Source organism: Balaenoptera ricei, chromosome 13 (assembly GCF_028023285.1).
Source record: "Balaenoptera ricei isolate mBalRic1 chromosome 13, mBalRic1.hap2, whole genome shotgun sequence".
Lineage (NCBI taxonomy): Eukaryota > Metazoa > Chordata > Mammalia > Artiodactyla > Balaenopteridae > Balaenoptera > Balaenoptera ricei.
This window is the reverse complement of record NC_082651.1, coordinates 80,043,744-80,071,199: the sequence shown is the minus strand read 5'-3', so window position 1 is coordinate 80,071,199 and position 27,456 is coordinate 80,043,744. Positions and strand designations below refer to the sequence as shown.

The window sequence follows — 27,456 nt, the reverse complement described above, 5'->3', positions numbered from 1 at the left end:
ACTAGGTGAAGGGAAGAGTTCAGTGGGGAGATGAGGGGTGGGGATGAGGGAAGAAGGGAGGGCAGAAGGAGGTCACACATGGTTCAGAAGCAAGTAGGATATGGGGGAGAGTGCAGAGGGGCTTAGGTGAACCAAGCCTAGTAATTTGAACCAACACCCAAGATAGCAACCCAGAGGCAGCTGACTCAGAGGCAGATCAGCCAAAGGCCTGTGCTTGACAGGCTGACAAATACCTTGGACTTCTAAGGTGACCTTGATCCAGATGATTCATCCAGATTCTCGTCTGGATGAATTTAGTGAAACGTGGAGAGTCACTGTTATGGTCATTTTTTGAAACAGAGGTATAAGAGTGCAATAAACACATCTTGAAAGCCTGCTATATGCATATACTATGGGATCCAGTGAAGCTGATAAGGTCCAGGCACCACATCCTCCCACTCCAGCGAGGGCGACGGACCATGAGACAAAGGAAGAACAGTTCAGGGCCATGAAATGATCTCATCCTCCACCCCACCTTAGCCACTCACTCCCATGGTCATACTGTAGACCTTGGCACTGCAAACAACTTCACCACCGTCACTTCTCAAATTCAAGCACCCCATTCACTCACCACCTTCTCCTACTGTTCTAGCTCAATCCATCTAATATTCCAGCTCCAGTACTTGTCCTTCTCCTGCATCAACAATGTTCTTCTTGAAATTGGATCATTCCCACCAGCATCCTAGCTCTCTGTTTCCTCTCTCATCTTAAAACCAAACCAAACCAAAGAAAAATATTGCCTTGTCTCTCTACTCGTCCTCTCCTGAGTGCAGGCCAGTTGGGCTTAGTCCCCGCCAGCCCCGCTGAAACTGCCCCCATTGAGGCATCAATGAGACCACCTTCCCATGTGCAGCACATCTCAGTGCTCTTCCAGCTTGACCCATCGCCAGCTTTTGTGGCTCATCCTTCTTGAATTCCCCACTGAGGGACGGAGGTGAGGGATGGCTTCTTTCTTGCTTCTCTGACTACATCAAAGTTAGCTCCTTCCTGGTCCTTCTTTGCTGCCGCCTTCTCGTCTTCCTGACCTCTACGTGCTGGAGCCCCCAGGGCTCAGACCTCTAGCATCTTATCTATTTATACTGACCCCTGTGACTTGATCCAGCCCATGGCATTAGGTACCACCTCTATGCTGAGGACTCCCAAATCTCCCTCTCCAGCCCAGACTTTCCCCAGTCTCCAGTAGCTGTTACGTTATATGACTATGTTTATATAGAACTGATACTCAACGTCTCTGTTTAGGTCTCTAATTATATCTCAAACTTACCTTGTCCAAGACTTAACTGTTGAACTCTTACCCCCGCAAAACCTCCTTTTCCCAGTGTCCCCTCTCCACGAATGGCAGTAAAAGGCAACTCCAGCCTTCCAGCTGCTCCGGCCCCAAATCTTGGGCCCATCCCTGCCTTCTGTCTTTCTCTCTCATCCCACACCTCATATATCAGCCAAAGCTGTGGGCTCTACTTTTGAAACATGCCCAGAATCTAGCCATTCTACCGTCTTTATTCCTGCTACCCTAGTCCAAGTCCCATCTCATGGGAACCCTTTGTTCTATTTGTGCAACTCCTTGTGAGTCTTAAATTATTTCAAAATAAAAAGTTATTAAAAACAACACTTAGAGAATACCCCCCCATCCGGCCAAAAAAAGAAAAAGAAAAAAAAACATCAGATCACGTCACTCTTCTGCTCAGAACCTCCAGTGGCTTGCTGTGTCCTCCAGAGGAAAAGCCCAAGTCCCCACCGTGGACCACAGGGCCCGGTGCACTGTGGCTCCTGCCCCATCCCTGCCACCTGCGACCTGTGTCCTGCCTCTCCTCTGACTCAGGGCGCTCCTGCCTGTGTCCTCCTCAGGACTCCCAGCCACGCCCACTTCAGCCTCAGGGCCTGTTCCTCACTTCATTTCTGTCTCTGCTTCAATTTCACCGCCTCTGGGAGTCCCTCTGGGTCTCCCTACCCGAAACAGAGGCCCTGTCACCCTGTGTCCCTTACTTGCCTTCCGGTACATGTTGCCTGATATTAGAGGCTGTCTGTTTGCTGTCATCTCCCCACTCCACGTGGCTCATGGGGAGCAAGGCCTTTGACCTTTTGTTCATTCTCGGAACAGCAATCAGCACACAGGAGCCACTCACATTCCTGATGATGGAATGAATGAAGAAGGTATAGAAAGCACAGTTGGGTCCCCAAGGTGATGGAGTTTGCCTTGATCTTGTACCGGATCCAGGTCACCATTGCCAGGTCTGCCCAGGAGAAGGTGCGGCTGAAGCAGACGAAGGAGATGGAGTTGGTCCGGAGAGTGAAGGAGCCGGAGAGGGAGAGGGAGAGGGAGCTCGCTTCCCAGAGCCTGGGCTCCCGGAGGACCTTGATGAAGGAAGGTACTGGGTGCTCGGGAAGGCTCCCTCAGGCTGGGGAGACTTCTTGGTCAACACCTGGGTCAAAAGAGAGGCTGTCCACGCCTCCCACCCTCTCCGTCCTGAGACGGGACAGAGAGCCACGTCTGCTGTCTTGTAGCTCACTGATGGGCCCATTTCCAAAGGGGGACTCTGGGGCCGGGGGACAGGCGGGACCAGCTCTGTCCTCGGACTTTCTCTGCCTCCACAGGCCTCCTTACCCTCCGGGGCAGTGGGACCCTCTCTGTGCCCACTGGGCTGAGCGGCCCCTGCAGAAACAACATCGGCGTCATCCCGAAGAAGCGGGCCAACCGGGCCTCACTGTCCAGCATCCCGGTCAGCAAGCAGGAGCTCAGCTTTGCCCGCCATGCTTCAGGTGGGACCTAGACCAATTGGTTGGGGGGGCACGTGTCCCCCTCGCTATGCTGTCTTGGGGTGCTTTGGGGTGTGGCGAGGGTGACTTCTGCTGCTCTGCTTCTGCCAGTTGCCCGTGTCAGAGGAGGGGGCAGCCTGGGGTGATCACCTTGCCAGAGAGAGGAACAGTGTCTGGAAGTCAAAAGTATCTGTGGGCCAGGCTGGGGGCCCAGGGTGTTGTAACGGGAATTGTGGGTGGCTGGACAGGTGTGCCCAGCCTGCGTGACATGTCCTAGAGGACTCACCAGTGCACCAGGACCACAGATGCCGGGAAGCAGCCCCCATGGAAGTAGCTGGCAACACCAGGAAGAGGAAAAAAGTCTTCTGGGAAGACCCTGGGTTCTTGCTTGTCGCCTCATAAAATGTCAGGGCTGGACAGGGCTGGTGGCAGACTGGGATCTGAGGACCTGAAGGTTCTATGGGACACTCAGGAAGGTGCCAAGGGACAAGGGGAGGCCCTGTCCCCATTCTACCAGAGGAGTGTCTAGTTTGCCTCCCCTTTTTGAATACTGGGGCTCCACGTGGGATTTCATTTGAAAAGATTTTGCTAGTGAAGGACATTTGAAAACAACCAACCTGGTTCAGAGTTTCTTTAAATGTGGACATTGTTTGTAGAATAGAGCATCATTTTGGTGCTAAAAATAATATTGACTGACCTCCCTTTTCTGCTCTCTTTCTATCCTTTTGATTCCATCAAGTAGAAAGTCTTAATCTGGTGCTAGTTTTTAGCACCTCTCTAAGACTTGTGAATTTCCTTTTTAAACAAAGAGATCCTTCTCCCAGCTTGAGACATCAGAAGCTGACTGTCCTTTTATAGCTGGCGTTTATAATGTTCTTTTACTGTACATATTTATCGTATACCATGACAAATAATCATTTACCAATTATGGTAGTGACATAAATTTCCCTTTAAAATAAACTTATTTAGGATTTGAAAAGTGGGTTGATTTGAAGAAAAGTACCATGTAAATAAAGTACAAGTAATTTAGAGATATAGCAAAAAAATCATGAAATTGGTAACTGAATGGTTGATACTTGGGAAATAGTGAGCTATCTAACCTAAGCCACTCATTTTATAGACAACAGAGACTCAAGGTCACCCAAGGTCTCTCAAGGTGATGGTGGCCCATAGGGACTAAGACTTTGGCTAATGAATCTTGATCCAATGGCAACGCTGAGAGGAGAATCCAGGAATGAGTTCTTTTTTTTTTCTTGGTTTTAAATAAAGGACTGCCCCAATTCAGATTTACCCAGGACCTCCTAGAGAGGCCATAGTGAAAGTCATGTAAAGATGAACCTCTGAAGAAAACTAGGCAAGAAGTGAGAGCTCTGGATTCCAGTTCAGGCTCTGTTGATGGAGGAACTGAGGCACTGTGGGCATCCCCAGCCTCTGTGGACCTCTGGTGCCTCAGCTCTGTGATTTGAGCATTGGACCAGATGGAAGCCTCCAAACGTCCTTCCTGTTCTAGAATCTTATGATTCTGGCATCTGTCCCCAAGGAAGGAGAGCCTAGAAAACGTGATCTGATTTTTAAACAACATCCCTGCTTATTGTCAGTCCCTGCAAGTGTGGCCACATCTTGACCACTCAAGTGTCAGCTAATTGTCTCATAGGTGCCTTCACTGTCCCCTGCTTCCTCCCGCCGGCTGCCTTTGGGCCACTTCCCTGTCTTGGGTGGCTTCACAAAAGGATGGAGAGTCGGAGGGAAGGAGGAGGAGGAGAAGCCGTAACACAGGCTCCTGGGTGGGGATGAGGTTAGAGCAGGGGAGCCATTCCTTGACAGACTTGCTGGCCTCACCTCGAGCCACAGACAGGGCAGGATTGTGGGTGGGTCACCAGCGCGGTGGGCTCGGTCACATGACATCAAGAGCCTATCACAGGCCAGTTTGTTTATAAGAATCAGATTGGCGATGGTAGGGATAGAAACTGTCAACCAGGGGTAGGAGTTAGGTGGTGTCTGTGGCTCCCCTGGGAGTGCAGCCCAGGCCCTGGCTTCTCACCCTCGCGGGTCCCTTCTCCCTGCGTGCCGCCCTAAGGTGGGCTCGGCGCTGGGCAGGTCGCGGGTCCTCTCGGTAACACCTGCCTGCTCCTTTCCTTCTCTGTGAGTGCAGCTCACTCCTTACCTGTGGTGCTTACTCTGGGGTCTCCTGAGTGGGAAGAAGAGGAGGAGGAGACGGATCTTCGGGCTTTTAAGGAGTTAAGGCCTTTCTCGAACCCGGAGCTGGGGCTGGTGGATGCCCTGCTGTGCCTGGGCCGCAGCGACTGGTGAGGAAACACTCCCTGTGCTCCCGCCGCCGCCCCCCGCCTCCCCCACTGCAGGCCCTGGTCCCCTGGAGGAGGCGTGAGGGGGAGTGCCTGTGGGTCTGGCCGCCTGCGCCTGCCCTGTGCACTGCTCTATGACGCACCAGAGCCGGCCCTAGAAAGTACGATCTGACTCCGTGGCGCTTTCGTGGGGGCCTGAGGAAGGTCACAGCCCTTCATTTTTCTAAGTCAAGTTCATTCTGCTCCCATGTTCCTCCCACACACAGTCTTAGTTGTGAGCAGAGCGATGACTTGGGGTCCAGAACGTTTGCAGGAAGGCCTCCTTGTCTTCAGTCCTCATGTGCAAGTGCCTTCTCTTGAAGGTGCTGGCTTTGCGTCTGGCGTAGGCCCGGGCTCTGGGGTGGGCTTCCATCCTGGGTGGGGATGGGCCACGGGCCCCGTAGAATGGCTTGCACGGGACGGTTAGGATTTCAGCCTGGGTGTTACACCAGGACACCCGGCCACCGAGGCCACTGAATCCCTCCGCACTGCGGTGGAGGTGCTGGGGACGTGGATGCCCTGGTCTGCAGAGGGAGGGGGCTCCTCCCACCCCCACTGCCTGTGACAGGGCCTGGACTTGCTTCTCAGGCAGATGAAGGAGAAGGGCCTGGTGAGCATCCAGCGCCTGGCGGCCTGCCACCCGGAGGTCCTCGCTGGGAGGCTGCACGAAGTGTCCTTGGCCGTGACTGGAGAGGTGAGGCCTCCTGTGTCCTGTGTACTCTGCTTGACCCCCAGCCAGTCCCCCTTCCCTGGTGCTGTTGCTCAGTGTGGGTCACACAGCAGCCACGGAGGGGCCCACGGCTCCCTGGAACATGGGCATCCCTGCCTATTTCTCAGCCCTCAGCCACTGGAGCAGGAGCTAGCCACCCGTTTCTCAGATTGGAAAACTGAGGCCTGGGGTTTCCTTATTTCTAATCTCTGGGTATTGAAACAGTCAGAATCTTATGTGCCCATCTGTCACAGCCCTGCATTGTCCTCTGTACTTAGGATGCCTCAGAGGGATGGAGTGTTCTGGGCCAGGTCTCTAACTTCTGGGCAGTTGTAACACTTCCCAAATTCTTTCTCCTGTGGGGCTAGAGCTTGGCCTAGGCTGGGCTCAGAGGGGCAGTAAGATGTATCTTATCACAAGTGGAGGCCATGACCCGTGCCCTTGGGAACAGACTGTTCCAGTGGGGGGCCTTGTGAAGGTCCAATTAAATAATTGTGTTTTCAAGACTAAGTGTTGCACAAATTTCAGACGATAATGATAATAATAGAATTGATCATTATGATGATAGCAACAGTAATAGTGTTTCTTTAAAACGGGACTGTTTTGCCCAGAGCAGCTGCAGGGTTTCCGTTTCTAGCCTGGCGAGGCCTAGGCCCGGGTGAGGGTGAGGTCTGCGGGAGGGTGGTGCAGGGCTCCTTCTTCGTATGTGCTGGAGCCCTTGGCAGGGCCCAGCAGTCTTGCAGGGTCCCCCTTCCATCTCTCTCCAAGGTCACCAACCTCCGCTCCAAGGTGTCCCGCCTGGCCATCAGCACCCTGGGAGAACTCTTCCAGGCCTTGAAGAAGAATATGGACCAGGAGGCTGAAGAGATCGCCCGCTGCCTGCTCCAGAAGATGGGGAACACCAGCAAGTTCATCCAGAGGGCGGCCAGCCGGTCCCTGGGGGCCATGGTGGAGCACGTGACCCCCACCCGCTCCCTGGTGGCCCTCACCTCGGCGGGCATCTAGTATGTGGGGGCCTGTTGTCTGGGGGGGGGGGGGCGGTGGCCTGGGAAGGTGACGCAAAGGGGAGAGGCGCTGGGGTGGGGGAGGAGCAGGGAGATGGTGCAGGCGCCTCACGTATTTACCTGGGCGAGGAAGACCCCTGCTCCCTGGTGGGCTTCTCTCCCACCTCTCCTGGACCAGCCTGTGGGTAATGAGGGGAGCTCAGGGCAGCCCCGGGTCCCAGCTGGGAAGGGACAGGTGCTATTGTCTGCTCAACACTGGGGAGCCCATAGTGGCTGTGGTAATGTCCCCAGAGACGGGACGGCAGAGGCAGCCTTTGGACTGTGCCTGAGGAGCCCCTGCCACTCTCCCAGGGGAAGGGTGCTTCCTTCTGATGAAATCTGGGCCACGAGGAGAGCAAGGCACAAGATCTCCAGCTGGCACCGCTTGGCCCTCTGGGGAGGAGGAGGGGGCTGGCAGCTATTGGAGCCTTTCTGCAGCCAGATCTGCTTTCTCTTTATGTAAAAACCAAACCCAACAGCAAAACCAGAAGCATTTCCCAAGCCCTTTCTCCCACAGGGTGAAACATCTCTCAACCCCAGCAAGCCAGTCACGACACCGACCCTTACGCAGGGGGGCCTAACAGGTAGAACCCAGGGAGTGTTGGAGCAGCCAAGAGGCCTTTGCCTACAGACTCCCGAGCCATGTTGGCTGGGTTCACACCCTGGATTGTTACTAAACTTCCCCATGCCTTGGTTTCCTCATCTGTAAAAGGGGGATAATATTGGGTTGGCCAAAAAGTTCGTTCGGGTTTGTCCATAACATCTTACGACCAAACTCGAACGAACTTTTTGGCCAACCCAATGATAATACTGTTGTGAGGAGTAAAGGAATTGATTCAGGAAAGAGCACTTACAGCAGCGGCTGCCTCTACCTAACATTTATTGAATGCCCACCATGGCTACTATTAAGTTGGGAGAAATGAACTGTACTTATCTCTGGATTCCTCCCCATGCCTCCGCTTCCTCACCGGCAAGATGATGACAGTAGTAGCTTACGGAGTTGAGGAGACACTGGCTTGAAGGTGCTTAGTATGGTGCCTGGCAGGGAGGCTGTGCTCACAGCAAATTGAGACAGTTGACTGTTGTCTGCGAGAACCAGGGGAGCCTGGTACAGGGCTGTGCAGTTGAATTCCCGGGGATCTGGCTAAAATGCTGATTCTGATTCAGGGGCTAATGGTGCTGGTCCCTGGACCAGACTGAGTAGGGAGAGCCCAGAAGCCTCCCTTTGTGTTCCATTGGGATGGACCCCAGGGCCAGTGTCACCTAATGGACTGTGGGGACATTGAATTCACATTGAATAGGGTGAGAAATAAAGAGGTGACATCCTGATGGGTTCCTCCTGTAAGATTTCAGGTTCTCCCTGAAATCATCCATCAATCTCCTATCCCCTCCTCTGTCTCAATTCAGCTCAATGAATGTGCAGTAAACTCCCGCGAAGTGCTGAAGGGTTGGCATGTGCCTGGCACCAGTGGGGCATGGGGGATTCGACTGAGAGGAAGACTTGGTGGCCCCTGGGAGCCATGCGGGTACCCCTGTACTTCCCGGGGACAAGGACACTGCCACCCCCAGGGAGCACTACTTCCGCCTGGAGGGCTCAGAAGGCAGAAGTAGGTTATTCTAGGTGGAGAAGATGTGGGGAAGTGCATTTAGGCAAAGGCAGGACAGGAGCTCAGGAAGGAACGGGGACGGTAGGCACACAGTGCGTCTGGTGACGTCATGTGTCTTCACGTGCTCAGTCCACCCCGTCATCATCCTTAGTTCCAGTGTCAGGAAGGGTCTGCTCTTTCCTTGAAGATTCCCTTTAGTCTGCTTGGGACCAAATTTGGAGCCCACTGAGGCGTGAAACATGGATGCACAACTGTAGGTCCACGTGTGCCAGGCTGGGGACCCACACACCGCATTCCTTGGCTGAGCCCTTGTCCGTGATTGTGTTTCAGCCACAGAAACCCCTTAGTCCGGAAGTGCACCGCTGAGCACCTCTTGGTCGTCCTGGAGCAGATAGGCGCTGAGAAACTTCTCTCAGGCACCAGAGAGAGCACAGACATGCTGGTGCACAACCTGGTGAGGCTGGCCCAGGACTCCAACCAGGACACCAGGTAATGCAGGGCCAGGGTCCTGGGGATGCTGACCTCGCCAGCCCAGGGCAGACAAGGCAACCAGCCAGCCTCGAGGGCCCAGGCCCAAGCAGCTCAGCTTCCCCGGGGCCACTCGGAAGGACAGTTGGTGGACGAAGCTGTGTCCTTTCCCTACAGCTGTCGTCCCACCTCTCCACACCGCCACAGCCGGGGCGATGGCTCAGGGAATGGCCGCTACCCACCTCCCCTGCCCCCGGCTCCCCTTCCTCACCTTCCACTCCCTCTCTAGCCATTGCCATCTTGCTCCAATTCCTGTCCCAGCCCAGCTCCATTCTCTATAAAGCCATCCATTCATTCAATTTTTCAAGAGATATTTGATAAGCATTCTTTTCATTACTATGAATATGACTGTGAATAAGAAAAATTAGGCCCCCGCTGTCTTGGAGATTACCTTCTAGTTGGGTAATAAGCAAGTAAATAATTATGACAGTTTTAGACACAGAGAAGGGGTAAAAGAAGATGTAGTAGAGAATGGGGTCAGGGCTACTTTAGATTGAGAGTCAGGGGAAGTCTTTCTAAGGAGTGACATTTGAGTGGAGAACTGATTGGCTAGTAGGACCCAGCTCTTTGAGGGTCTGGGATGCAAGAGTCACAGCAAAGGAAGATAGTACAGAGGCTCCCGGGTGGGATAGGCTTGCTGTTTAATGAAGAGAAAGACGAGGCTGCGTGGAGCACAGTGAGTGAGGGCAGTGGCAGGCGATGACGTGGAGACGGCAAGACCAGGCCAGGGGGGGCCTCACAGGCCCTGGTCAGGAGCTGGGATTCCGGTCTGGGTGTGACCGGAAGCATGGAGGATTTTTCAGTAGGAGTGTGAGGCAGCGTTAGATGGTTTTAAGCAGGAGAGCGATAGGATCTGATTAACTGTCTTTAAAACCTGGCGTTGGGGTGCAGTTAATCACACTCCCCGGTTCATGGCGTGTCATCACCATGTCTGGGGCCCCCAGCACGCTCGGTACAGCTCCAGAGGGCACATCCACACTGTGTTCTGTGTTGTGTCTGAGGCAGTGCCTTCGTGTGGGGTGTCCGTGCAGCACAACACTGGAGCGCTGCGATGCACGGGATGCCTCCCACCCTGCCCGGTGCACTCCCACGGTGCTGCACCTCAGTCCTCGTAGGGGGCCCCTGACAGCGCCCAGGAGGATGTCTTTGGGAATTTGCCCGGAGCGCGAGTGAGGTCAGGGCCGTGTTCACTCAGGCCGCCCAGGCGTTGCCGGGAGCCCTCACGCACGCGGTGCCCCTCCGCCTCCCTCCTGAGTGCCGAGGCGAATATATCCTTACAGCATTGCAGTTTCTGGATTTCACATTTTTATCCATCTGATGGGGAAACGTTCTAGCTCATTGCTGTTTCAGAATACTTTTTTTCCCCTCCCTGATTACTAACAAGTTTGAGTGCTTCTTTATGTGTTTGCTAGCCTTTTGATTCAAAAAAAATCTCTTTATTCTGTTAACTCCTACAACATAATGTTAGGCTATGGGAAATTCGATGGAGAGGTAGAAGGCCTAGACAAAACAGAGCTTTTTTATACTTGGAACTTGCTGTCTCTGTAGGATCCTGTTTGGGGATTTTCTGCTTCTCCATTCTACCTCTCCAGGAATCAACCCATGAAGATAGCACAGAGAGTCTCCCTTTTGGACCCACTACTGTTGAACTATTCTCTATCTGTCCTCTTTCTTAGAGGGGGCAGCAAGAAAATTTTGGTCTTACTACAGTATTCTCCAAAATAATTTGTATATGCCTCAAACCCTTCCTATATCATTAAGGATCCAGGTTTTTGAAAATCAGGTCAGGAAGAGACAACCCCTCAACCCTAGTATCTATTGTTAAATCCCTTCCTTGACTCACTGACCAGTGAAAGGGCTGGATGACTAAGTTAAAAAAAAAAGTTGGACATTTCAGGGGAGACTAATCATGAAAATATTACCCGATGCACCAGATTTAATGATCCCCAAGCTTTCCTCCTGGTTTTCAAGCTGATGGGTGTTCTGATCTGGGGAAAGAATGATTAACAATTTTGGCAGCTTTCTCATTTTGTAGAAAATATTCCCTTTTGTTACCTCATAAACAAAAATTATTTATAAAACAAACAAACAAACAAAAAACATCTCTGACTACTTACTGGAGGGTTGATAGCGGGGGAGAGGGGCCAGGATGGAGGAGGAATGCCAGACAGATGGCTACCCCGGAGTCCTGGCAAGAGGTGCTGGAGGCTGCAGCAGGGGGAAGGGGGTGGAGTGGGGTCTATTCTGAAGGCATAGCTGATAGCAGTTGGGTGCTGAGGATTTCAAAGAGGAATCAAAGATGATGCTTAGGTTTTTAAACTGAACAACTGGGTGAATGATAGTGCCATTTACTGACAGGAAGAATATTGTCAGGGAAGTAGAAGGTTTTGGTTGGTTGGTTCTTCACTGTCGGTGGGGGGATGGGCATTAAGATGTAACATCTCTCCAGATCTAAACCCCTCTCCCTTCTGACCCTTTCTCTCACTCTGGATGGCGTTGACGGCACTTCATTTTCCTTCTTGGAACCCTATGCTTCTGGCTTGCATGGTACCACATTCCCTGGTTTTCCCGGTCCCTCTGTGCCTTTCTCCTCCGCCTGCCCACACCCCGATGCCCGTGGCTGCAGGAGTGTCTTTGTCCTCGTCCCCCTCTTGCAGCCTTCTCTGAGAGGTTCCATCACTTCCTGTGGCTCCAGCCACAGCAAACTCTGATGCTTCCCTGTGTCTCCCTCCAGGCCAGCCCTTCTCTGAGCATCTGTCCCATCTCTCTGATGCCCCCACAGGACCCATCACCGGGATGTCCCACTGTCATCGTCAGTGCAAACTGTCCCTAAATGAACTCATTGCCTTCTCTTGAAGCCTGCTTCTCTGGCTGTGTTCCCTCTCTTATTAAAGTCACTATTATTTACCAAGTCATCTAAGATGCAGAATGGGGAATTTCATACTTCATTTTCCCCCTCCACATTTTAATATCTTAGAATCCTAGGCATCTCACAGCTGCTGTTGGCCAGGCAGCAGTTATGACTTGGGTTTTACTATTTATACAGTTGCAAACTTGATCCTTGTTGCTCATCGTATAAATGTTTGAATTACAGTTTGCATTGTAGGAACTACATTATGAACCTTTCTTTGCTGGTTAGCCTTTTATATTTATTTAAGAAGTCACTGTGGAGAATTGTTGAGTTTAATCGCGTTTAAAATGTCTTAGAAATATTACACTATTATTCGGCATTGAAATGGAGCGTTATCGTATATGAGAAAAGGCATGGAAATAGAGCGATGGGGCATAAATTCGATATTAACGCAAACATTCATCACTGAAGGAATGACCCAAATTCCACAGTTTCTTACAAAGCAACCAACAAGTATTTTATCCAACCTAAGGAAGGAAGGACACTTCCCAGAAAAGTGTTACTTCTGTTTCTGAGATAGCGTGTAAAAGGATGGCCTTCACACACGGGGCTGTGTCACTGAAGGCAGTGGAAATCACCAGTGTTTTCTTTTTCTGTTTTTCCTTAGTGGAAAATAAATTAATGGTGCATTTTACAATCAGTGGAATTTTAGGTTGAGTGAAGCATGATAATTCTAGATGCTTTGGGCTCCCCCTCCAAGCATCTACCAAGTCCTGCAATTTCATCTTCTTTAGCAGCTCTTGAATCTGATCGTCCCTATTTACCCCTACCCTCCTGCCTATGTCAGGCCTTCATCATCTTTTGCCTGGACTATTACAGTGGCCTCCTAACAGGTCTCCCGGCCCCCACCCTTGTCCCCAAAGATCCATCCTCCACACTGCTGCCTGAGACATTTTGACTTTAGTGCAAATCTGATCATTTCTCAGCTTCCCATTGCCTGCAGACTAAAGCCCAACTCCTTCACGTCTCCCTAAATTGAGTCCTATCTTCTTCTCTAGCCTATTCTCTCCCTGAGTCCAGTCCCTGCCAGCTATTCTCCAACCACACACCTGCAGACCTATCAGACTGTCTTATGGACCCTGGGATGTCTCCCTCCTCCACTTACTCCTTAATCCCATCCCACTTGTGAACTCCTACTCATCTGTTGAGTCCCAACCCAAGGTCACCTCTTCAGTGAAGCCCTCCTTGATTCGCCCCCTTGCCCACCACTGTTTATCAAATAGGGTTGACCACTCCCTCCTATATTGCCCCACTGCACACTTCCTCAGACTTCTAAATGTCTCATGCTAGAAAAATGTTAATACACTTTGGTATAGTCATCTAACAGAATATTATTTAGCTATTGAAGAGGATGACGTGGGAAGATGATTAATGGTAAAGTGAAAAAAGCTGGGTAAATATTGCGTATATATTCTGATATCAACTAAAATGTATATATGCTTGGAAAAAAGACTACAAGAAAATATGTACACATTTAAGTGGTTTTCTCTTGGTAATGAGATTATGGTTGTTTATTCTTTCATGAATCTAGTTTTTAACTGGGTGGGGATTACTGTCATAATTAGAAAAAGTATTAAAAATTCTCTTACTATAATTAGAAAAATTATGTAAAGCAAATTTCTATTGCATTTCTGTGGTTTTTCATCCTGCTCTTTGTCCAATGGCAGGTTTTATGGTCGGAAGATGGTGAATATCTTGATGTCAAACACAAGGTTTGATGCATTTCTGAAGCAGTCCATCCCATCCCACGACTTGCAGAAGGTCATGACAGCTATTAAACAGTGGGTGAGTCAGCAGGCAGCGAGGTGCGAGCTGGTCTGGGGTGGGAATCAGAGCTGAGCCTGGCAGCCCGCAGCCCTCACGCTGGTCAAGGGAGGGGGGCACGCACTCCAGAGGCTTTAATTTCACCCACGACTCCTGACGGGTGGAATTTCCTTCCTGGTGCTCAGACCTGCATCTGCCTCTCACCGCCTGTGTCCCTTGAGCCTCCCTGGGCCTCTTTGCCTTCATCTTTTAAGTGGGGATCTTGATCCCTGACCCGATTATCTGTGCTCTGGAAGACTCCCCTGTGCCCTCCCAGGTGGAACAGGTTATTCCTCTTGTTTTGGTCTAGACTGGAGTGTCTGGCCGTTCCCCACAGGGCCACCCCTTTTGGCTCATGTTCTGTGTGTATTTTTCAAGGGAATAGAAGATGGTGATGAACTTCCATCTGCCAAAGGCCGCAAGGTGTCGAGGAGTCTGGTGGTGTGTGAGAATGGGCTGCCCGGCGAGGATGGGTACAGTAGCTCTTGTCTCCCTGGGGCTCCCCATCCAAGACTGCTGACGGTGACGTTCTGCTTGGCCCGGGGGAGGGGTGGGCATCTGGGCTGTGACTGAGACCTAGCTGGGTCAGCAGGACTCATGAGTAAATTTATGGGAAGGGTTCCCTCACCCAGATCTTGGGGAGAGCAAATGCTGGGCTCAGGAGCATCTGCTGGTAGAGACGGGTTCCTGCAGTCTTGGCCGTGTAGGTGCAGTTTAAGTGGGATGGATTGTTGGTCAGCCTTTTTGGGTGAGCTCAGAGTTTCTCCATTCACTTAGAGCAGCAGGGCCTTTCCGCATAGCCTGGGACTAATTTAGAGGCAGAGGTGGAATCAAGGCGGATGAGAAGGAATGGGCCAAGGGGCTAGAGGGTGGGCATTAGGAGGAGTTAGAAATCCAACAGGAATCTGACAGTCACTCCTGTGCCTAAAATGTGAGACCCTTCTGCGATGTCCCAGGAGGAACACGTGTGGACTCCTAAGCTGGACCCCCAGGGATGCCCCCTGCCCACCGCTTCTAGAGTAACTTCCTGCTCTCTCTCCACGCATGCTCTCTCAGCTCATGCTCCCTGCGTTCTCTCTCACTCCTGTGCCTTTCCCTACGCTGTGCCATCTGTACCGGAACATGCCTATTTTTCCTACAAGATTTGACTCACCTGTCACCTTCTCCCAGAAGCTCTCTCTGACTCTCTGCCCTCATGTCCTCCGGTCAGACCGGTTGCCCCCTCCTTCAGTCCTCTGTCTCCCATTGGTCTGTGAGCTCCTCCGGGCAAAGACCACTCTCTCATCTCATTATTTTCAGTGTCCGGCACTTCTCTTGGAACTCAGTAGGCAAAAGAGCGTGGAATATAGGGATGAATGTCAGAATGATGTTGGGCTCTATTGAGTGGGACCCGTGTGTAGGGCATGAACTCAGAGACCCAGGTCTGAGCTGGCAGTGGGAGACTGGGGTTCTGTGTGAAGCGGCTCCCATGCTGGCTGAAACAGGCCAGGGGAAATGATGGGCACGTGATCCCAACGTAAGACAACAGGGCTTCTTAACATTTCCCTAGTTTCGGAGGAGTGTGAGCAGAGCCTAAGCAGCTAGGGGTCAGGATACAGGCTCCTGGTAAGACCTTCCCCAACTCTTAGATTAAATTGTGCCAGTCATCCTTCCGTGGATTTCCACCCCCTCAGTCCAAACTCCCTCACCCCATTCTTTTTTTTTAAATAAATTTATTTATTTATTCATTTATTTAATTTTTGGCTGCATTGGGTCTTCGCTGCTGCACGCGGGCTTTCTCTAGTTGTGGCGAGTGGGGGCTACTCTTCATTGCAGGGCGCAGGCTTCTCATTGCGGTGGCTTCTCTTGTTGCAGAGCACAGGCTCTAGGTGCGCAGGCTTCAGTAGTTGTGGCACATGGGCTTCAGTAGATGTGGCGCACGGGCTTAGTTGCTCCACGGCATGTGGGATCTTCCCGGACCAGGGCTTGAACCCATGTCCCCTGCATTGGCAGGTGGATTCTTAACCACTGCACCACCAGGGAAGCCCCCTCACCCCATTCTTAACATAGCTTCTGGAAAGAGGAATAAAAGGCAGGAAGAGAGAACCCTGCCGCCTGATAAGGGGATAGAGCTCTAGGCAACTGAACTGTTGCCCCCTGAGAAAAAAGCATTTCCAGCGTTCCCAAGGCCTGTGTCCCCAAGCAGCGGGTGGAGGGGAAGCTGGGGTGGACTAAGCTGCAAGTGAAACTCTTGTTTCAGCCCCACCTGTCTTTGGGGGTTGTGCGTGGGACAAGAGATGTGTCCGTCCCCCCGGGCTGCCCAGGTCAGACGCTCCTTCCACGTAGGCTCAGCTCCAGCGGCCCGCAGCTGGCAGGGCTGCGCTCCTCCATGCGGGGTGGCTTGGAGATGGTGGAGCAGCTGCGGGAGCTGACACGGCTGCTGGAGGCCAAGGAGTACCAGTCTCGGATGGAAGGCGTGGGGCGGCTCCTTGAGCACTGCAAGGCCAGGCCAGAGCTCATCACCACCAACCTGGTCCAGGTGAGTGCTGCCCCATCTCTGCCCTGTCTTTCCCTGGTGGGTGCAACTTTGGAAAACTCGGGACAGGGTTGGACATTGTGCCAGACATCCAGACATCCCTTCAGGGTAAAGGGAGCCTGACAAGCACTTGCTATCCAATTGCCACGGTAGTGCCATAAGACTATCTGGAAGTGGCCAACTGGGCAAGGGCATCGCCTCCTGCTGGGTGCGTTGGGACCACTCGGAGATGTCCTGGGCGTCTTTTGTCCTCCCAGCAGTTTTACAGGGAGGAGGGCAGAGGCGGAGGATGCTGCGGCTAAGGGCAGCTCCTGATCCAGCAACGCACGTGAGGTTTTGGGGGCAGAACATGTGGTTGGCCAGGCGACGGGGCCAGGATGGCTGGATGGGTGGGTTCAGAGTAGGCACAGGCTTTCACAGGCTGGAAATGAGGGCAGATGCCTGCTACTTCCGGAAGTGAGGCTGCTGACACTCTACATAGAAGAGTAGGTAAGACACAGGCTTTAAGTTTCTTACTAGCTGTGTGATCTGGGCAAGTCATTTAACCTTTTTCAGACTCAGTTTTTGTTTTGGTGGGGGTTTTTTTGTTTGTTTTTTAATGGTAAACTGAGGACGAGAACACGTGCCTCATGGGTCGTTAAGATCACTCCATGAGCAAGTGCAGAGTACCTAACAAGATGCTCTACACCTTACACCCTTTGCACTCATCGAGTACTCAGTATACAGTCGTTTCCCCTCTTGTCCTCCTCCCTTTTGAGAGGTGAGCTCTTCTTCATCACTGGGAATGTTCTGACATAGGCTGGATGGCCCCTGTCAGGGATGCAGGAGGAGTACCCTCTGAGGGCAGTTATTTGGGCTGTGGGACTCCCGCCCAGCCTGGGTTCCCATGGGCTCTTGGTTTCTGTTCCCTCAACAGGTCTTTGATGCTTTCACCCCAAGGCTTCAGGATTCCAACAAGAAAGTGAACCAGTGGGCGCTGGAGTCCCTCTCCAAGATGGTGCCGCTCCTGAGAGAGAGCTTACAGCCCATGCTGCTCTCCATCATCATTGCTGTAGCAGACAACCTCAACTCCAAGAACGCAGGAATTTACACTGCTGCGGCGACGGCGCTGGATGTAATGATTGAGAGTCTGGGTGAGCCTGCCCACAGCCCCTGCTTGGCTCTGGTAGGCAGCTGGCTCTCTCCCTTGTCCCTCCGTAGGGTTAGGGTTGGACATTCCCACCTTCTCTGCTTGGGAATCAGCAGAGCAGTGAAAAGCATTGATTGGCTCTCAGGCCAAATATTTCCCCAGAGGTTGTGTAGGGGAGGGGTGGGCAGCCCAGGGCCTCCCAGGTTTTTGGTTGGCAGGCTTTTCCATGGGACGTCCACCTGTTAGAAGTGGAGGAGATGTGGAGAATATCTAGTCTTGCCTCCTCGTGGTACAGGTGATGGAAATGACTCACCCCAGGTCACACAGCACCACAGTGAGTGAGCCAACAGGGCACTGATGGAAAAACAGATCAGGATTGCCAAGAAGGAGTTAGGAGGAGTTGTCAAATTTTTTTAGTTGTAGAGATGGTAGCAGGGAATGTGGCTTGTATGGGGACCAGGCAGGATGCTGGTGAGACAGTAGGGCAAGCCTGTTGGAGAGGACAAAGGTGACCACCTTGATTGTCTGTCATGGGAGTCAAGCTGGGACCCATTGGCTTTTTGAGCATGGAATGAATGAGGGTTGCCTTTTAGGAAGACTGGGGCCAGGGCTTGGGGTGGGAGGGATTTGGGGTGAGGGGTGGAGAGTGAGGGTGGAGTGGAGGCTTGGGGGAGGAATGAAAAGAACAAAAAGGCGGGAGCTATGGGAGAGACATCAGGAAAGGCAGGAGTTCCTCTGTTCCTTATGTGCTTTGCAGTAGCACATCTTGGTTCTTGAACATTAGGTGGAAATTTTGGTGCATCTATTGATACTTCTGTTATCCATTCCTTTCGTAGATGATTAGATGGTGATATTTGGTGTATCTAGTACACAGACTGAAGTGCAAGTTCGAAACCTCTGGTGTGTGAGAACGTAGTACATGATAGACGTATGTCCAGACCAGTAGAACCACGAGTTTTCACAAACGAATCTTGCCTTGCTCTGAGGAAACGTATGATCTGAGAACCGCTGTTGGCCTTGTTGCCATATGTCCCGATGAACACAGAGCAACGTCCTGCCTCTAGGACGCACAGAGCATCCCCGTGGTGCGGCTGGAGACACTGCCTGGCACACCCACCCCTCCTCGCCATCCCGCACCCTGGCCTGAGTGCAGCTCCCCGGGGCTGGGACAGCAGCTGTGTCCTTGGCTGGAGCCTCCAGGAGACGTTTCAGTTACAAATCAAAGGTCTGGTCAGGCCCTTCTCCGCCTCTCGAGATCATAAATATTGTCAGTTTCCTCTCTTCATCTCAGAGGGAATTTATGATTTGCTGAGTTTGTTGCTGTAGAACAAACAAAATAAATCCAGCTCTAAATTACGGCTTGTTCTCAGCGCTGCTCTGGGTAAGTGAGATTGCTGTTGCCAACAACCAAGGCTCTTGGTAAATCACCTTGGGCCCTATATTTATTAGGAAAACCTGCACCAAGCAAAATAGTCTTTAGCTATTTGAAGAGGCTAAGCACCCTTGTCTGGCGAGAGGAGCGTTTAACTCTTCCCCCTCCAGGTGTTTTAGTTTCCCCTTTTTGCCTTTGAGTTGGCCTCCTTCTGCACGCTGGAGCCTTGGAACTTAGGGCTGCAGAATCTGGTGTCTCACGCTGTCGCAAGACTCGGATCCCCTCTACCTGGGGCCCTGCTGTTTCCGTTTGGGCTGGACGTCCTGGAAAGGGGGCCTGGGGATGGCCTGCTTCTGTGATTTGACCACCCCTTGAGGCAGGTTGCAGCAACCAGGAAGATGCCTGTACTTCTCCTTTCCTCCTGGGACAGGGTCTCCTAGGGGATGGCTGGCGATGCTCCTTCTGGCCCCTCAGCCGGAGGATTTGGTGCGGGGAGAATGGAGGCAAGTGGGAGGGGCACTGCCCTTCTCTCTACTCCTTAGGTCAGCGCTAGGCTGGAATGGAACGGGGTCAAAGGGATGGATGGAGCCCACTAACCCCCTGGCACAAGGCTCCAAAGTGTCAAGTCCACGGTCTTGGCTCCAGGTCATTTGAGCAGGCGTGGTCAAGGGCTTTGCTGTGAGCCGTACTCTCTCAGCCCAATCAGCAACGTTGGTTTTGGAAGTGTTCTTAACTGTGACGTAATGAGCCAGCTTCTAAATCCGTGAAGGTCAGAACTGGAGGGATTAGGTTGCCAGTGAGAATTCATCACCGTCAGGGAGTACCAGGGGTGGCATCAAGCTCTCCCAGGGAATGGTTCTCTTCTGCCTGGAATGGTCTAGGCCTGGCCTGTGGAGGGAAAAATGGATGCAAGTAATGAAATTTCCCACTGTCCCAGGGGATTAGGTGGTGGACACAGAGGCTGGGGCAGGTGTGACAGGAGAGAAGGGTGTACATCTTCCTTCCCATATCACCCAGGCTGAGCCCAGGCAGCTCTAGTCGACCTTTAGCATCCAGAGGCCCCTCCTGGAAGCGGCCTGGAGCCCTTTGAGCAGAGGTAGCTTTCTCCCAAGCCGGATTCTTCCTGCCCCAGGAGGGGTTCTGGGCTCCAGGCTGGAGAGGAGCTGTGAAGTGCTGTGAAATAAATGTGTGGAAAGTCACAGCATGTTACTGTTTGTTTCCTGCTTGATGGGGGCCAAGGAGGTCAAGAACACAGGTGAGGCAGGCCGTCTTCTGGCACGAAGTCCAGATCGCACAGCCAGACTGGGAGGTTGGTCTTCTTAGGTGACCTCTTTTTTTTTTTAAATTTAATTAATTAATTAATTTATTTATGTCTGTGTTGGGTCTTCGTTTCTGTGCGAGGGCTTTCTCTAGTTGCGGCAAGCGGGGGCCACTCTTCATCGCGGTGAGCGGGCCTCTCACTATCGCGGCCTCTCCTGTTGCGGAGCACAGGCTCCAGACGCGCAGGCTCAGTAATTGTGGCTCACGGGCCCGTTTGCTCCGCGGCATGTGGGATCTTCCCGGACCAGGGCTCGAACCCGTGTCCCCTGCATTGGCAGGCAGATTCTCAACCACTGCGCCACCAGGGAAGCCCTTAGGTGACCTCTTGATTCTGGAATTGGGTGATAAAGTCCACGCATCAGCCACCATATCTCTCCCAGTCCCTTCCTTTTCCCTAGGGGGAGTGGGGCGGTGATGTGCTGGTTGACAGAGCAGCTGGGATTTCTGCCCACGTCCCAATTTGGGGACAGTAAAAAAGGAGACGTTGAGAGCCTTGTTCCCTGACCTCTGCCCTTTGTCACTGCCTGCCTTAAGGCCTCTCTGGGGCTGAGCCTGGAGTGGCACCCTTTCTACTCAGCACCAAGATGCTCTGATTTCAGGGGAGTTGTTCCAGGGATCAAGGCAGCTCCTGAGCAGACTGGCTGGTTCTGTCTTTGGGCTCTGTTACTGGGTTAGTTACAGAAGAAACGTCACTGACTGAAACATCAGGCTGCTGACAGCTCACCCCGCTCCTGGTTAGACTGAATGCCAGAAAAAGTTCTCTTAATGTAGTGCAGCCCCCGGCCAGTGCTGGAGGGAGCAGATCAACTCAGAAATGGGCAGCTTCAGATCTACAATACTTCTGCTCTTTTGCTCTGACTTTTATTTATTTTTTATAATTATTTTTTAATAAATTTACTTATTTATTTACTTTTGGCTGCATTGGGTCTTCGTTGCTGCGCATGGGCTTCCTCTAGTTGCGGTGAGCGGGGGCTACTCTTCGTTGCGGTGCACGGGCTTCTCATTGCGGTGGCTGGTCTTTGTTGCGGAGCACGGGCTCTAGGTGCGTGGGCTTCAGTAGTTGTGGCACACGGGCTCAGTAGTTGTGGCTCATGTGGCTCATGGGCTCTAGAGCTCAGGCTCAGTAGTTGTGGCGCACGGGCTTAGTTGCTCTGTGGCATATGGGATCTTCCTGGACCAGGGCTTGAACCTGTGTCCCCTGCATTGGCAGGCGGATTCTTAACCACTGCGCCACCAGGGAAGCCCCTGTAAATACAATTTTGATTTTGCTCCTTTCATTTAACACCACCTAATTTCCCATGCTGTTATGTAGTCTTTCTGGTTAACTTAAATATATTAATATAAAGTTTATTTTCCTCCACTGTAAAAGTCATACTTATTAATTATTGAGAAAGTGAAAAATATGAAGCCTTTGGAAGGAAAAAAACTTACAGTCCCAACTCCTAAAAGAAACCATTATTAACATTTAGCATTTTTTATGTTAGGTATTTTTTTCTGTGCATCTTTGTGTACAGTGTCATGATAATATTACACATTTAAATTTGCATCCTTCTTTAGAAAAAGCAGAGCATGAGCATTATATATAATTACACACTTGAGTCACTTTTAACAGTTCCGTCACATGCTATGGCATAGCTTGGATTTTTCCGTTTCAGTGGATCTTTCCCAGTTTTCCTTCAATGAACAGACCTAGTTTTCCTGGCCACGGAGAATTTGGCTGTGTGACATATTATAACTTACTGAGTCTTGTGCATATTGTTGGGAGCCTGGTTTGACTGCAGTGTCTTTGCTGCCACTGTTCATGTAGCATGCTTCTTATGTTTTCTTAAAAGCTCTTCTCTGGCTTCCTGGTAGCCTGGGGATGACGTGGCTCAGTGACCTTGGGGTTTGGCTGAATAGAACAGGTGAGAGGCCCGCTAGACCTCAGCCCCACTGTGGAGAGGGGAGACAAGGTCCAGGGAGGCCAAGGTGTCTGGCTTGCCAGCCTGCGGCTATTTTCTCTATATTGAAGGGCTTTGTTTGCCCCTTTGTGTGGGCAGCACCAAAGCCAGTGTGGCTTCCTTGTGGTGTGGAAGAGAAGCCTATGAAAACCCTGGGCTAGGCTGACAGAGCAGGATTTTTAAGTTTTTGAAAGTTAGATTCCAGCCTCTTAATTGGACTCCCTACCATGAAGGTTGCTGGGCTTTCAGAGGATTTTAGGTAATAATAGTAATAGTAGCCACAATAACTGATACTTGCATAGTAATTATCTGCTCAAGGCACTATCCTAAGCAGTTCTATGAGGAAGGTACTAATATTATCCCTGTTTTACAGATGGGTAAACTGTGGTTTAGAGAGGGTAAGTGACTTGTCCAGTATCACACAGTAAAACATGGAAGATCCAGGCGATCTGGACCCAGAGTCCACCCCCTTAGCCGCTGTCTCATTAAACGTGGGTGTGACCTGAAAGGTGAGCCATCACTACGGAAGTAGTCAGAGGCATAGAGGCAGCTACTCGGGGTGGTGTCTGGGGTTTATAGACCAGTTTGGGCCAACTTAGTGTCTCTGCTTCAACATTGCCTTGTTCGCCATAAGCATTTATTGGGCACCCGTTGTGTGCCAGGCACCATGGGAGCGTGGGCTGGCACAGATGTCTGCTGGATGTGCATTTTCAAGTACTCCCGAGGTTCTTCACTTCTCTCAGGCTCTGGGAGGCCATGCCAGTGGCCAGGAGAGGGGAGGTCTAGCGGCGCCCAGAGAGTGTCCTAGACTGAGTGTTGATGGGGAAGAGCAAGGAGGGAGAAGTTCTTGTTCTCAGAGGTGAGCTCATGGCTGATGATGGGGGTGGGACAAACAGAAGCACCTGGAAACAATAATGCAGGTGATGTTGATATAGAAATCTCTTCTTACACATTTATAGCTTTACCAGGACACCCTGAGACCACTTCTCGCTAGCTGAAATATTCTAGAGTCTGGCCTCTCTTTTATCTCCGAGAACAAATTATTTTAAAGACTCTGGACTTATGGATGGAGCTTTTGCAAGCTGCAGAGATGTACATGATGGACATGTGTACTTTTTCTGCTCTATATTTCTTACGGGTCTCAGCAGGAGAGCAAGGGAAGCAGGAGTTAGCTCTTAACTAGAATGGTTTCCTGATGGGAAAAACAAAGCTTTGCTTGCACATCTCTGGGGACGCTGGGGCTCTGTGCTGAGGTATGGAAGGAGCTCAGAGAAGGTGGAAGCTGCCTGGAAAGACTTCCTTAGGCAGGTTGCTAATCTCTGTCCCCTGCAAAGAGAAATCTGGCCTTGAGGTGGTCAGCGGCTGGAAGTCCAGCACACACTTGCTGGGGCTGCTGTGGTAATGCACCTCGCCTCCCAGACAGGCGCAGGAGGGCCCACAGCCGCATCCCTGAGGAATGCATTTTGCTGCTCACCCACCTCCCATGGGATTCTGCTGTGCCTGCTGTGGTTGCAGATGTTGGGAGCTGGGCATGCTGGGTGCCTCCAGGGGTCATGGAGAGGAAATCCAGGGGTAAAAGGAGATGGGTCCTGCCTTGCTGATTTTCTAGGTTAGCATCCCTTTCTTAGGTGAAGAGTCACTTTCCTCACCTTGCTTGCCCGTCTTTTGTGAGGGATGCAGGACTTCAAGCTTAATAGTTTGGGAAACCAGGAGACGTCAGCTGGAACGGGGAAGAAGGAGCAGCTTCTAAATTCAGTAGCTGTGGGATCAGGCTGGAGTTGACTTTAGAAATACAATCAAAGAACGTCAGAGAGCCTCTTTATCCCCAAACATCCCCCAGCCCATTTGCTGGGGTTTCACCATTAGTCGTTCATCTCTAATAAACACTCCTTTAAGATCCCAGTGGAGAAGAGCTCGGGCCCCAGCCTTCACCCATGGGTGTGGCTGGATAGCAGGAGAGCTGGGCTCCTGGGGCAGTGTGGCTGGAGTGCTGGGTGTAGGGGTGCTGGGAGGTTATAAATAAACTATTGAGAGATCATATGCGCTCCCCCCACCCCTAACCTGCACATTCCCTCCTCTGACCCTACCAGAGCCAGCCAGGGGCTTCTGCTCCTGACAGGGTGACCAACCATCCGGGTTTACCAGGGGTGTGGGGCTTTCGGTGCTAAAATGGGGAAGGTCCTGGACAGACTGAGACGTGTCGGTCACCCTAGCTCCAGAACCCCAGGCTCTTGCTTACATGAGCATGGAGCCTCCCACCGTGTTAGAGTTCACGTTCAAGTGTCTGTCTCCTCCGCCAAGGAGTCTCTTGAGGGGGAAGAGGAGCAGGAAGACCAGGTCTTATTTAGTTCTTAGCTCCATGCCTATTATTTAGAGGGTGTCAGTAAATGTTCAGTGCGGAAATAACCAACCATCTGGTAGTGGGTACATTCTATTGGTTAGAGCCCAAGTTCGGGCTTTGAGGAGAGCCGTGATTTCTGAATTCCGATCCTAGCCCTTTACTGACCTTTGGTATAATCGTGGCTCAGTGCCTCAGTTTCCCCTAAAACTGTATCTCTATATCCACATCTATATCTATTCATCCATCTATCTCTATATATCATTCACCTATCTGTCTGTTATCTATCATCTACAGCTATCATATGTAATGCTTCATCTATCATCTACCTATTATCTATATCTATCACCTACTTGTCTGTCTACCTACCTCTCAATTATTTAGCTATTTCTCTCTCATTTATCAATCGTGCACCTGTCATCAATCATCTATATCTACCTATTGATCGATCTATCGATCTACCTACCTCTTTTGCCCCAAAGCTCACAGCAGTTTTGAGGAAGCACAGACAATATGAACCGGACCTATGGGAGTAAATGGGGCCTGTGATAGTGTAACTATCACTGTTCCCCAAACACCCCATGTACATTCACTTTTTAAAGTGGCCCCATTATAACCTGGAAAAATTAATTCAGCTTCCCAAAGCGGCTCTTCCTTATGTAGGTGCTGCGGGTACCTAGCCCTGAACAGTTGGTGCCTTCGCTCGGGCCACAGCATCACGGCCACTGACATTCTCCATCTCTTCCAGACAACCTTGGCCTCCTACAAGCGTTTGCTGGGCGGGTGCGTTTCCTGAGTGGCCGCACGGTGATTGATGTCACAGAACGTCTGTCCGGTGAGCATCCAGCCTTCCAGCCCATCTCTGTTCTTCTTCTCTCCTGGCATGTAGTTGAACCACCTACTTATCTTAGACCAAAAATCATCAAATAATCCCCACAGACCATTTAAAAAATTTGATAATCTGCTTTAAAAAATAATTCCTGGACTTCCCTGGTGGTCCAGCAGTTAAGACTCCATGCTCCCAATGCAGGGGGCCCCGGGTTCAATCCCTGGTCAGGGAACTAGATCCCACATGCATGCTGCAACTAAAAGGTCCTATGAGCTGCAACTAAGACCCAGGGTAGCCAAATTAAAAAAATAAAAATAAAAATAAATAATTCCCACATTGCCAGAGACAATCTTTGTTTTTGGTCAAAATGAGGCAGGTCTGTACATAGCCAAAATAGTTTTAAAGAAACTATTATGCATTTCTTCCTCTTTGCAAATGGGGCTTCCACTAGCCCCACAGGGCACCTCTGTGTGAATCAGGAAAATCCAGCCCTCAGGGTCAACACCACCTCATGGGTGCCTGGCTGGGTCCGCGGCAGCACTGTCGCTCTGACCGTGGGCAGGTTACTTAACAGGTTACTGAACTTGCCAAAAAGCCTCCTCCCCCATACTAGGAGGGTCCCATCCAGGAAGGAGGCAGAAGGACCCAATCTGTTCTCTAGACTCCAAGGGGCCCCCCTAAGATTCACATGGATCATGCCACCCCCCAGCTTACATCCTTGTATGGCTCCCAACAGTCTCCAGGATGGTGTCCAGGGTCCCCGGAGTGGCCCACAGGTCACTGCCTGGCCTTCTAGGCTCTGCCCCTTTTATTCACCCCCAATGATATGCACTGGGTCATTTACTCCTCATAACAACCCCGCAAGGAGGGTGTGGGTTCCATGGTTGTCCCTTCTGTAGAAATAAGAAACATGGAGCTAAGCAAGGTTAAGTGCCTAAGGTCCCTTGACTAGTAATCCAGGATTTGTCTCCAGGAGCTCGGCTGCAGAGCCAAGCCCTCGACCTCTGTACGGTGCTGCCGCTCCTTGGGTGGCCCCTGCCTTGGCCTCCTGGGCGCCAGCACGTTGCAGGGGCAGACCTCCCATCCTCTCCCCGTTGCCTGCCCACGGGCAAAGCCCTTCTCACTCTCCTTCCTCCACCTGGGTGGCGCCCGCTTGGTCTGGCATCGCCTCCTCTGTCTCCCTTCTCCCTGGCCCTCCGGCCTGAGTTTCGCGTGCAAGCCTCAGTCGCTGGCCCAGCCAGGGCCTCCCAGCATTGAGCTCTCCAGGGGTGCTTGGTGCATGTCGCCTGCCCAAAGGCGTCATTCCTGCTCCTCCGCCGCCCCATCTCTTGCTCCTGGCCTTGCCTCTGCGCCCTGGTTCAGTCCTCCCCGTGTCCCTGGAGTGGCCCCTTACTTCCGGCCCAGGTGCCAGGCCTGCTCCAGGCAGATGGCGCGAGTGAGGCCAGGATGGGGGCTACAATGCAGCTGCAGTGCCAGGCTGTGGGTGCCCTGGGGTGAGAATGGGGTCACGTAACTGAGACCACCTCGGGTATCAGACAAGGAACTCTTCTCTGTTACTCAAAATCAGCATTCTCTGATTACCTGTCCTTGTACAGGTAATTTATGGGCCCCAGAGGCGAGTGGGTATCCATTTACTGTAAATATTACCCTTCTATTTCCAAGAGACCTCAAAAACAAGAGTTTCTACATAGTTCCATTAACTCTGTGTCAGCCAGGAGCAGGGAAGAAAATTTCAATTGACACAAGGCGTGGACTCATAATGGCACAGCTTAACACAGGAGTAAATCTTTTGCTAATTACTTCAGCTGCCTTTTAAGCTCGATTTTAATGGGGTTTTCCTCATGATGCCCCCCTACCAGCTCCCGGGCCACCCCGCTCCCCTCAGGCAGGTGAATGTGGACTAAGGGTGGAAGTGAGCTTCCTGGGGTCGGGGTGTAGATGCCTCACTGCGGGAGGAGAGAGTCCAGGGGTGAGGCGTCAGGGAGGAGGAGTGGGGGAGGTGTGGCAGGTTAGGGGCAGGTGAACCCCTCACCATTTGGTGGGGTCGGGGGAGGCCTGCCTGGGCCTGGCTCCTGGGATAGTTTTCACCTCCGTTTGCAGGAGAGATTCAGTGGAGGTTTAGGAAACCTTTGAGTTATAGTTGCTCAGTACAGGTGGCTAATCGGATGATTAGTTTTCTTTCTGTTCCCTCTGGCTGCCCCCCTTCCACCTCCCCTTGCTCCTCCCACCCTCCCACCACCCTTGGGGCTGACCAGGTGGCTTTAGAGTTAACTGTGC

The 27,456-nt window shown here is 51.7% G+C and overlaps 1 protein-coding gene across 4 annotated transcripts in view; it reads left to right on the top strand.

The window, feature by feature from the left end:
- TOGARAM2 (TOG array regulator of axonemal microtubules 2) overlaps positions 1-27,456 on the top strand; it is a 53,341-nt gene that overhangs the window by 23,604 nt on the left and 2,281 nt on the right. The window contains exons 9-19 of one of the 4 annotated variants that reach the window (XM_059943657.1): positions 2,255-2,405; positions 2,632-2,796; positions 4,946-5,099; positions 5,724-5,829; positions 6,613-6,848; positions 8,825-8,983; positions 13,601-13,718; positions 14,115-14,209; positions 16,062-16,254; positions 17,168-17,384; positions 25,099-25,185. In XM_059943657.1, the coding sequence (XP_059799640.1) occupies positions 2,255-2,405; positions 2,632-2,796; positions 4,946-5,099; positions 5,724-5,829; positions 6,613-6,848; positions 8,825-8,983; positions 13,601-13,718; positions 14,115-14,209; positions 16,062-16,254; positions 17,168-17,384; positions 25,099-25,185 (1,681 nt within the window). Of the gene's footprint in view, positions 1-2,254; positions 2,406-2,631; positions 2,797-4,945; positions 5,100-5,723; positions 5,830-6,612; positions 6,849-8,824; positions 8,984-13,600; positions 13,719-14,114; positions 14,259-16,061; positions 16,255-17,167; positions 17,385-25,098; positions 25,186-27,456 lie in introns of those variants that run through there. The other 3 variants (XM_059943658.1, XM_059943660.1, XM_059943659.1) reach the window with 3 other exon arrangements.